General features: G+C 39.9%; 2 protein-coding genes and 1 non-coding gene across 10 annotated transcripts in view; 2 read left to right on the forward strand and 1 right to left on the reverse strand.

Annotated features, from left to right (window-relative positions):
• LOC135708744 (putative uncharacterized protein DDB_G0286901) overlaps window positions 1-12,092 on the forward strand; it is a 197,130-nt gene that overhangs the window by 27,356 nt on the left and 157,682 nt on the right. The window lies entirely within an intron of this gene.
• The window catches only part of LOC135708757 (neuroglobin-like), a 193,795-nt gene that overhangs the window by 9,986 nt on the left and 171,717 nt on the right, over window positions 1-12,092 (reverse strand). For all 8 annotated transcript variants that reach the window (XM_065230903.1, XM_065230899.1, XM_065230902.1 and 5 more), the window contains one exon: window positions 9,723-9,954. In XM_065230903.1, the coding sequence (XP_065086975.1) occupies window positions 9,723-9,954 (232 nt within the window). The remainder of the gene's footprint in view (window positions 1-9,722; window positions 9,955-12,092) is intronic.
• On the forward strand, window positions 7,190-7,294 carry LOC135708783 (U6 spliceosomal RNA). Its single transcript, XR_010518312.1, has one exon. It is a non-coding gene; the product is annotated as a U6 spliceosomal RNA (small nuclear RNA).

A 12,092-nucleotide genomic window follows, 5' to 3' on the forward strand; every position in this document is an offset into this window, starting at 1 on the left:
GTCGACACGACACTGGTTGGTTATCCGGTTCGGTAGGACCATATGTTGGCGCGCTCCTTGGCACCAAGGCGGTGAATTCTCCTCGTCAAGGCGGAAAACAAGCAGTTGGTCGACCAGTCCAGCGAATGCGGTTTCGAAAGCGGCAGAATAAAAGGAGGACAAATTTTAACTTTTCATCTTTTATTCTCCGATATTAACCGTGTGCAATACAAAAATTAACTGAGCTCATTCACGAATGGGCTGCTTTATTTACACTCATTCACCGATCCGACAACGTATAATAGGCGGAGCGTTGCGCGCTATTCTACGTTTTCTTCTTGTAGGTTGCCTTTGTTGGTGTGCGTCGCTTCTACTGCTGCCGCTGCTTCTGTTGGTGTGCGTCGTTCGGTTTCATTTGGCAGTCTTTCCGGAGCGAACGGTTCGGTCGCGAACATTACCTTCGAAATTTCTAACCAATGTAGAAAGTCTACCAGAAGTTCAAAATCAAGTGAAAACTAATAAAGGGAAATGAAAAAATGGCTGACAACATTTGTATGCTAACAAATTGTACCAAAACTCATTTGAATGAAATTAAGTATAACTCGATTATTACTAATTATAAAAGTACTACTTTGTTGGTGAGAAGTTTCTAATAAGCCCTCCCTATTCCTATGTTTATAAAATAAATGTGATATATACATATCAGAACTGCTCAGTTTGCGTGAAGTTGCAAGTTTGCATCTTATTATCAAATAATGTTCCACAATTTAGTTTACAAAAAATTGATTTGAGAGTCTCAGAATTTTTAAATGTCTCTTGCTTACGTTTAATTTTTTTGAAATGCACTTAAAGGGTGATACGGTCAAAATTTGGTCAATATCAACTTGACGTATTTCTTTCAATTTTGCATTTAAAAAACCTGAACACTCCTCATTTTGAAGGTGTGTGTGTGTAGAATGTTGCTCCTATTTTGATTTTGGAATTCACTCTTCAGTTGTCAAAATGCCGTCCAAGCAAGAAGAGCAGCGTATCAAAATTTTGCTCGCGCATCGCAAAAATCCAAGCTACTCGCACGCAAAGTTGGCAAAATCGCTAAAAGTTGCCAAATCAACCGTTACAAATGTAATTAAAGTGTTTGGGGAACGTTTGTCGACAGCCAGGAAGTCTGGATCGGGGGGAAATCGAAAACCGGAAGCCGCTGAGACGACAAAGAGAGTTGCCGGTAGTTTCAAGCGAAACCCTAACCTCTCTCTCCGAGATGCCGCAAATAAGCTGGGTGTATCGTCTACAACCGTGCATCGAGCCAAAAAACGAGCCGGACTATCGACTTACAAGAAGGTAGTGACTCCAAATCGCGATGATAAACAAAATACGACGGCCAAAGCGCGATCCCGGAGGCTGTACACGACGATGCTGACGAAGTTTGACTGCGTGGTAATGGACGACGAAACCTACGTCAAAGCCGACTACAAGCAGCTTCCGGGACAGGAGTTTTATACGGTAAAAGGAAGGGGAAAGGTAGCAGATGTTTTCAAGCACATGAAACTGTCAAAGTTCGCAAAGAAATATCTGGTTTGGCAAGCCATCTGTACCTGTGGCTTGAAAAGCAGCATTTTCATAGCTTCCGGGACTGTCAACCAAGAAATTTACGTGAAAGAGTGTTTGAATAAACGTCTGCTGCCTTTCCTGAAGAAACACGGTTGTTCCGTACTGTTTTGGCCGGATTTGGCATCTTGCCATTACGGTAAAAAGGCCATGGAGTGGTACGCCGCCAACAACGTGCAGGTGGTTCCCAAGGACAAGAACCCTCCCAACACGCCAGAGCTCCGCCCAATTGAGAAATACTGGGCTATTGTCAAGCGGAACCTAAAGAAGACCAAAAAAAACTGCTAAGGGCGAGCAGCAGTTCAAGGCAAACTGGTTTTCTGCGGCGAAGAAGGTGGACAAGGTGGCTGTACAAAATCTGATGGCAGGGGTCAAGCGTAAGGCCCGGCAATTCGGATTTGGAAAAGCGGAAGCCTAACTGAATATTTTTCCTGAATTTTATACTAATTGAACTTGAAAAAGAAATTTAATTTGATTTTTTAAATAAACGATTTCACCGATTTACACGCGTTTTCCCTTGACCAAATTTTGACCGTATCACCCTTTAGCTGATCAGTACTGTGCGAATTTTATAAAGTTATATATGTAACTTGATAACTTATTTTAAAAACAATTAAACAATTAGATCAACGGAATAATGTTGGGAACTCGAACTGAGAATTTTTTGAAGATAACATGAGAAAATTTTCGAAATTTATTGTGAAGTCAAGGATTGACATAGTTGGAGATGCTAATTTCTAATAACAGACTAAAGTGGTAATTTTTATACGATAGGTGAGGAGATGAAAGTATAGAGTTGATAGTTCCGTTAGAGTACGGCAGTGTGAAAATTGTATCTAGAGAGTAGAAAGTGAGCAAGGACAACTTTTTAGGAAGCTACAAATCGGTTTGATCATCTCTCTTTACCAAACTCCCCCGTTGGAGAGGGATGGTGAGGGGTATTCCCCCCGCCACCACTGGCAAAAAGGGATGATCGCCGACGATGCGTTTGAAACAGTTCTATCGATTTTACCCCACTCAAGTTGTTATCTGAAGGAAGGCATCCAGTCGTAGGTTTGGAAATTGCAGAGCAAGTCCAGCAAATTACCACTTTAGTCTGTTATTTGAAATTAACATCTCCAACTATGAAATTTATAGACTAGACTAGAATTTTCAATTCCCATAGAACGAAAAATTAAAATTCTAAAGATCTCAGATATAAAAAAAAATCATGGCTAGTACAACATTTTAGGATTCAGACCATGGGGTAGGTAACTCCGTACATTAATCTTGGGCCATCTTTTTTGTCAGCGTGCCGCAGGTGTGTCGATTGTGCCGGTCATAGAGCAAGCTGCGATTGTTTGTAAAATACCCATCCCGGTAACCCGGTATTTCTGACACCTTGAATGTTTGGGTTTGAAATCGCAGGGATAAATCGGATTGATTTATGACGCGGAATGTGGCGGGTGTGCAACATTTTGGTGTTTTGTGTTCAAAGGATAATAAAAGTCGTGTATTTTATACCCCGTTCACATTACTGCCTATATCACGTAATATAGGCTGTCTTGCAATGAGCACTCATACATAGGATTTCCAGTGAAAACTAGATGTATGAGTGCTCATTGCAAGACAGCGTATATCACGTGATATACGCTGTAATGTGAACGGGGTATTAGGGGTTTATAATGCCTTCAAAGGCATACCAGAAACCTAGCCTTTCGTGATGCGAAAGCAACGGTCTATCAGTGGCCGGAAAGAGTTGGAACCGGTGGGAAACATTGTTGGAGACCGACTATAGAGGATGACGAATATGACTTCTGTAGTTTGTTTTGGGTGAGTTGCAGCATTATTTGAGTTAAAGGTACTAATGGGGTCTTATTAACTGCCTCTTTCTCGTGAGCTCTCTCTAAAACCTACATTTCGTATTTAGATCTATAAGTGAACTGCTGGTCGGAGTTCCTCTGGTATATTCAATTAGAGGATGTTCCTGAATATACAGTCAAACAGCACGTAATGTTGTGAGTGCTCCCATTTTATTTACAACAATCCAATGCCTACGCGATTGTGCCGAAGGTATGTCGAAGGTGTGCCGAATTTGATTTCGGGACAATGTGCTGAGTTACTTACCCCTTGATTCAGACACTTTGAAGAATTGTGTGCAGAATTTTAAACAAAATGCAAATGAGTTTTGTGGAGAATTTTAGAGGACTTTTCGGGATAATTATGAAGGAATTCTGAGGTGAAATCTAAAGGAATTCAACTAAAAGTTATAGCTTATTTTGAGACGTATTTGATGAATATTGTAAGGAGAACTAAAGGTGAAGTCCAATATAATTCGGAAGATGGGGATTAAGAGAAGAATTTCAAAGGAAAATTTGAAGAAATTCCAGAGAGCATTCTATAAGGGAATTCGGAGGTGAATGCAAAGTTAGTATGACAAACTTAATCGCTGACTTTATCCCTAATGATCAATGTTCATAATTCTCTATCCAACACTTTAACTAAGCCAAGGACGGTCCCTTTTGATACCTTTTAATTCTTTTCCAGAAACGGATTAGCATACGGCTGAAAGTATCCTGAATGTCAACCAATCAATTAATCATAGAGAGTTCTGAGAAGAGCTTCATGGAAATATAAATACTAATTTCTTTTTGTATGACCGTTCGATTCAAACAAAGTAGAGAATATGGGTTGTAGAAGTGGAAGACAAACGCATAATTCCAGTTGTTCCAAATAACAATAAAATTCGGAATTCGTTGTATTCATCTGAACAACTTTTTCCAAGACTGCAGCCTCTATGTAGCAGAGCAGTCAAGTTAAAGCAAGTAATCAGAAGTCAAATGGTACATAAGATCCGACAGATATGAGAATTCTAATCTGAGCTGTCCAGTATACAATAGGTCTTATCCATCTGAATAACTTTTCTAAAGACAGCAACCTCCTATCTAGTAGAAATACTGAAAACAAAACTAACTCAGAGAGTGAGTCACTTTTACTCAGTTGTGAGTCACTTTAGCCCATTTGTATGGAGACATTTCTAAAAGCGTAGGTCACTTAGTGCATACATAACTAACGCGTTTAGAAATTAGAAATTAGATTATGAGGCTTCATGTGCTTGAAAAAGCAGAGGTTATGCATGTCTACACATTACAAATTTCAGCATTTCAAATAAACATGAATAAGTTGATAATTCAAGATGGATGGGAGCTAAATTTGGTGTGATCGAAACATATAATTTAAATATGACTATACGATGACAATGTTTTGCTTTTCTATTAATCTCGGCTCGAGCTTAGTGGCAAATAGAATTGCTTATAGTTAATTTTTCTGAATGACAACCATCAACCAAATTAATACAAGGATTATTGTTCTAGAATAGACTTCTCTGAATGCCCAAGTATTAGTGCAGAACTATGAGGTTGCTGCCTCAAAGTTCTGCCCTAATGCTTGGGCATTCAGACAAAAGTCAGAGAATAGTATTACAAAGCTGTAGTCGTAAGTTTGATACCTCTCAAAGATTCAAACTGCAGTCAATTTAACCAAAAATGTACTTCAGTAAATTGCTCATATTTTGAATCTGCAAATGCTATGGACAACGTCGACCGATAACAGGCTGCACTAGATTCAGATGAAAACGGCTTACAAAGGATTGGCACGAAGAATTAGGAAGGTCATAGGATCTATGGATGGTTATCCAGTGTAAACCACCTTTTGATCTCTTTATTTATACAGGTATTCCACTAAGACGCCCACATTTATCAGGATTCACCATTCGATAATGCGAAGCAGCAGAATTTAGAAATATTTATCACCGTTGAACGCCTTTGTTTGACAGTTCGGTAATAAACACAAAAAGGTTGCTGTGTTACCATGCATCCGAGGGGGGCGACTCTATCTAAGATGCAGGTAATTTTTTGCTTTGCTGTTGTGAGATGCACTCGCGCTTAATAGATAGAAACACGATTGATTGTGATTTTGAAGATTTCCTGCAAAAAGGTGGAGAACGAAGCGAGTAGATGGGTTTAGATGCAAAAAATGAAAAAAGATTTTTCGTAGATTGATTCGCTAGAGTGAGATTTTTCAACCATTTAAAATCGAGATTTAGATGTGTCGCACCCCTCGCATGCATCGCATGTTGAGCAACTCGTGTTACTCAAAGTTGCTCAAAATTAACTCAAATATTACACACAATCAAAAGCTGTCTTGCCCCCAGGTCTTATCCATCCAAATAACTTCACTGAATACCTGCTTTCTGGTCGTGCTATCATGGAATTTGATGGAGTTTGATGCAAATTTCACACGAGCTTGACCACCCAAATAGACCTTATGCATCTGAATCACGTTTTTTTTTCTAGCCGAGATGGCAAGTTACACTGAAATTGAATGAAAAGAATGAGTCACTTTTATTCATTTGGATGGAGAAATTTCTTAGGCGACGAGTGACCTACGCTTTTAGAAATTTCTCCATACGAATGAGCAAAAGTGACTCACAACTGAATAAAAGTTACGTACTATCTTAGTTTCCACACTTAGAAAAATTAATGCAAATTTAGGTGCTCTGAGACTGACATATACGAGCGTCAATGTTGACACAAAATTGAGTCATAATAGACGCGAATTTAAGCTCAATCAAACGTACTTTCGAACTTTTCATTCTCAGAACACTTAATTTTACATGACATGTTTGTTTACGTCTCTTCCTTTTTGTCAAAGATGGATTCCGTCACGTGTAAGATTAGGTATTTCTAAGTGTGTCGTTTTTAGTGTACAACGCAACGAACACCCTTTTTAAGCACTCGACAGCCAAACGATGACTGCAGTCAAATTTTCTTCGTTTCCCGGATATGATAAACTTTGAGCATGAGTCTTAAGAGTATCCACGGCATAAGCCGCACATTTTTCTATATTTTGCTGATGTAGGTCAATGAATAGAAAATAGCAAAGAAAAAAAAAATTACATTGAGTGGCGCCAGCTCTTCTCTCTGTTCTCTCGATAGTCATAGCGAGCGGGTTCGTGATTGGTTGATTACGGCTAAAAACGTTGATTAATTTTCAATAGTTAACCATTGATAAACAACTATCATCCTTTTATCAAACAAATCTTACATTCAATCTAAAGAAAATGTTGTGATTAAACCGGACACTGTTTCTTCACACATTTTTTTGATTTGCACCCAAGTATAGTCCACAAAGACGTAGTCCTACGTAAAAAAATCGATAGAACTCTTCCTCCTGGTGCGCGGGCGGAGCACAAAAAAACGACTGAAGCACAACCCTATACAACGCAGCGCGGTAGCAACACGATGGAAATTGTTTGGGCAGCTATATATTATATATATTCACTATAAATCAAGATCAAATTAAAATCATTTTCCCGCATTCACTACACCAAAAACAGATATTCGGAAAACACGAAATTCATGACAGCGAAAAGCGAAAGCAAAAACCTCGGCTCTCGGTCAGAGCCTACTGTGCACTCATCGGAATGGAACCAACTGTGATGCAAAAAGGCAATACCATGTTTATGAATCATTAATTACCAGTACAATACACTGTGCATTTGTTTAAAAGAATATCGTTTTTCGTGAAATCTTAACTATTAACTATTCCCGTCATTTTGACACGACCTAACTTCGGTTGAACATATACTAAAATTAGAACGATACTGAGAAGATTGGTATGGCCCCTGCGCAAGGATGACACGCAAAATCGTGAAGCGTTCCACATTTTTCAAATTCAAAGAGTCAACTGAAGCATGGAGCGAACTGGACAACCTGAGAGGATCAACGCGTGATTTCGAGGCTATGGTGGCCTGCTGTTCCGCAGAAGCTGCATCATCTGCGGGGTACCCTACACCGTCGAACACATCCTGTGCAACTGCCCGGAGTTCCAAAATCTTCGGGAGTCGCTCTGCTTAACTCCCAGCATCAGGGATCTGCTCGGGAATGATACTCCGGCCTCGGCAGCACTAGTAACCTTCTTAAAAGAAGCCAAAATCTACCACTTGGTATATAGCAGAAATTTCATTCGGCCGTCGGGATATCTCAGCTGGATGGATCTCCCGTATTGGTATAGTTCGAAAGTGGATGAAGTCTTCTCAAGTATTCGGCCAAACGGCATTCGACGAAATGGTCGGACACCCTTAAAAATATTTCAAATTACATGAATTGATATCATTCGTAGTTCGCAAGCCGTCTTCTATCAAACTCAAACTCAAACTAGAATAATTTAAAAATTACATAAATGCTCCACTTTTAACAAACAATATTGAAAGCTCTGCTGTCGACATTTGCCCCTTTTCAGCGCAGCACCTGTTTAAATGATAGGTTAAAGGACAACACTTTCGAACAAAGAAAAGATAAACTCATAATGGTCGCACGGATCAGTTTCCCCACGGGAGGGTTCTAATTACCGTCACCTAGGTGAGGTTCGTTCCGTCTGCTTCCCCGACTACTGAGGCTTCGCACATCTACATTATAATCATTTTTATTTTGTGTTATTACATTCATCGCTGAAACCGACATTGTTCGCAGTAGGTATTACCTTTGCTGAACATGGACGGACAGTAGAAGGCAAAAACGCTCAGCTGGGTTGGGGATCGGATAACTGAACACTGACTGTTGTTCTAGCACGCAACAAACAATGAAGATTTCCTTCTTTTATTGCCCAGTGCTTGCGGGCAGCAGGGTTTTGTTTGGAAATAGCGTGTTTATATCCGACAGGTGCGAGAACTGTCTATTCGTGAGGATTGCTTCGGTTTGTTGCCATGGTGTAAGAGTGGATAACGATGCGTCTCCATGGAAGCGGTTCACTCTTGCAGTAGAAGGTGTGCGAAATGCGAGACGGACGTTCGGCATTGGTGATTTGAAATGTTATTAATGAGAGATATTATTGGAATGTGTGAAATTTTTCCTTTAATTAAATTGAAACGATTATTAGTTTTCGTACTCAGAGATGCTAAATTTCCTTGACGTTTCTCACAGGAGCGAAAGTTTTCTGAAGATGTTCACTTAATTATTGTTGACTCATCTCGCTTCGCAGTTCCATTGCTCTATCATCCAAAATCGCTGGTGCAAAAGTTATAGTCGTCAAATTTTCCAACTCATAAATTTGAAATCGTAAAATACTTTCCTTGATTAATAGTTTTTACTTTCTTTTTATCGATTGACGGCAAACGCATAAGATGATTCCATCTAATTACTACCATACAACCGAAGCCGTTAAGTTTATAGTTTCTTAATCATATTAACATAGAGCCACCCATCAGTAAACAGGTTCTGTTCCCGGCAAGGAGTATTCAAGATCCCAAAACAAAAGTTAATCGCTTGGAATCAGAAATGTAAATTACATTTTCAACATACCATAATATCTTGCACGCATTTAACTCTTTCACCGCATACCGCAATATAATGGAAATAGTTTACATTCGGGTTGGCATTGTGACTGACAACAATGCACGTACAATGTAGGAAACGGTTTTGAAGGTTGGGCCGAAGTTCTCGCGAATCACACATGAATGACACGCTATTCCTAATCCTGGCATCAAGAGAGATTTCCAAGATAAACATAACCTCCACCCGACCTACGCTCTTGCTCATCCACCGTACGGCACTCAAAAAGCGTCTAACTTCCGTTAATTTTACACGAGTCTGGAATTAGAGCCGCAATTCCCGGACCCAGTTAAATTAGGATAGAGTTGATTCCAAGCGCGTGCGTCTTCACAGTAAGCACTACAAAAGGAAGTATACAGCACTGGCCAGGGGCGTATGTAGACTGGATGGATTTTTCAAATCTAAATTTATCCATTTATTTGAACAAGGAAAAATTATTAGATATATCGCTTGTTAGGCCAATCATGTGATGAAACTTCTGAAATGGTAACGTTCCATTTACAAATCCGATCCTATGGTCCAAAAAAGTACTAACCTTGAACAAACATAAACCAGCCAAACCTCCCCCCCCCCCCTCACAAAATCTATCAACGCCACAGGACGAAATAGGAAGAGCAACTTTCTCGTCAAACTACTTTGCGCTGAGCTGTGGCACCTGCTGGCATCTCATTAGCAGCACATCGCTAGCCGTGTGCCACAATTGTATGTTGGATGGTTTTAGTTTGTTTAGTTTGACTTGTTACCTGCTTCGTTTGTTTGTTTACTTACCCAGAAGTATTCCTGTTTGAAACCGGGTATCCGCCTGTGGGATGCCCCCACCTGGTGGATAAACTCGAAGAACGTGTCCAGATCATCCAGGCCGCGGATTCCCTCGTCCAGCGTGTTCATCACCTTGTTGGCATGTTCTGCCAGTTCTTCGGACGTTGCCTGTTCTTCTCTCGTTTTGAGCTCCTTAAAACTGGCGAACATATCTAGCAGTTCTACATGTTCTTCAAACAATCTGAAACAAGGGAAGGGGGGTGGAATTATTCGAAGTCATCAACTGTAATCGAGTTGAGCAACAGAGTGAATGAAAATGAACAACATTGGGGATGTATGTGTGTGTATGTGACACCATCATCCATCCATTTGCATAAATGAACATAGATGATGGGTGTACGAGGACGATGATGGTTTTTCCCCATTGGCATGCAATCAAAAATATGGCAAAGGCGGAAGCCGGGTAGAGAAAAGTGTTGATTTGAGCCGTTTCATTTTTATATCTTTCATGTATGCAAGGAGTCGAGAAGCCCTTTATCCTTGCTATGTCAATCGCCTACTGTTATTTAGACCGGATTATTTTTTTTAACGTAGCATGCCGACGATCGATGCAAATTGAATACGAGATACATATCATATGCGACTGAAACACCGGATGTATACGATGACTGTGCCTGGCTGCCTTCCTGTCTCGTAGTTGTGTGAATATTTGATGGAGGGCAGGTTGAAAATGCGAGTGAATTGGGTAACTTCATTAGGAGGAATACTTTTGAAGTCTCTGGGATGTTAGGTTCCATTTCCGATTCCGAAAGATGGCGCCACAGGGTAAATGCGAATGAAACTCTTTGACTGAATTAAGCAATCAATTATGCATTGCATGACAAAATGTTTTTCCCATTAAAGTTTGATTACTGCGCAGAGAGGTGTAAAAGTGTGAAAGAAGGAGCGAATGACGTAGTCATGGTAGATGAAATTGAGTTTTATTATGTGGAAGCCATTAACACCATCAAAAGTATCACCGTTGAATGATTCGTCTGTGGGTTCTAACAACATTTGAAAGTCATTTTGTTCCTGCAGGAAAGGTTAATAAAAATGTATAACTATTTTTCACGCAAATATGTGGTTCAAGATTTTCAATGTTTTGGCAAAATCAAAACCTCGCTGATTTTATCATACATAATTGGAAATAACTACGTTTACACGTAACGTTATTCATCTTTGACGTACATCACGGAATGTAAACAATTCTGTCGTATTTCGAAACTGAAACATACGTAACTCGACGAAAAGTGCGTTTGATTGAATTAAATTCCTTGATTCTTTAAACTGTTTCTTATGTCATATGCGCTGTTTGCACGTGTTGGCACTTGATTTTTTAGTAGTGTGTGTGTACAGTACCCGTTCGATGTTGACACGGTGGCATCAAATCCACAAAAACGTGTTCGTTTTGGCCCGGGGTCGATTTTGACACCGTGACTTTGAAAATAATAGAAAACAAGGAAAAAAAGCTATTTATAGATCAGCACCGACGCCGGTCACATCCACACGGTCTTTTGGGAAGGGGAAGGATGATTAGTATGACAACCGCTGTTATAGATACCGTGTTTACCTTTGAGCAGGAGTTGAAACAGTCGCTACGTTGTCGTGCGTGACAGTCTGTTTGTATTCGTACACTCATGCTCTACCATCGTCTCTCTCACACAACACAAACGGTAGAATAACATTCGAGCAAAAAGAAAATTATCAAATAACTGTCATATTACATGTGTGATTTCGTTCTAATTCCTCAATTTGGTGTAAATTAAACCATTTCTGATCAGAAATGTTATTACTAAGACATCATTGCTTGCTATTTTCAGAATTCACACACGCGCAACATCAGCAGCTCTTATTATCAGAAAAACTAAAATACATACATCCGTGACGGTCTTCGGCGACAGTGTCGTATGACAGAGCCTGTCATATGACATTTTAGTTTGGTACTGTAATTTGATAGCTTGTCTTGCAACTGTCGGAGGCAAAGGCAGTCGATTATCACAGAAAATGTGTCGACTACCGTGACCGCTTACAAGACTGCCTCTGAGTCTCTACGAATGTCATTGGAAGGAAAAGTTGTGTTAGTCTGGGTCAGGTTATTTTTTATCTGGATTCACTGTGGTAAGTGATGCGGCTGGGTTGGTAAAGTAGATTTGTTTTAAGGCATAATAAAAAGAAAAAAAAAGGGACGGGCTGGGATGGAATTCCCGACCTTCCCACCATTATTGCTCAGTAAGCAGAAACGGTAACCACTAAGCTGCCGAGCCGCATCTCTAAAGAAATTCTCTGAAAGTTTCCAAGGTAAATCTGACATGGCAAAAAAAATAAGATTCTGAGACTTTA

Source organism: Ochlerotatus camptorhynchus, unplaced genomic scaffold (assembly GCF_037179485.1).
Source record: "Ochlerotatus camptorhynchus isolate MF236.1 unplaced genomic scaffold, CSIRO-AGI_Acam_v1.1 ptg000334l, whole genome shotgun sequence".
Classification (NCBI taxonomy): Eukaryota; Metazoa; Arthropoda; class Insecta; order Diptera; family Culicidae; genus Ochlerotatus; species Ochlerotatus camptorhynchus.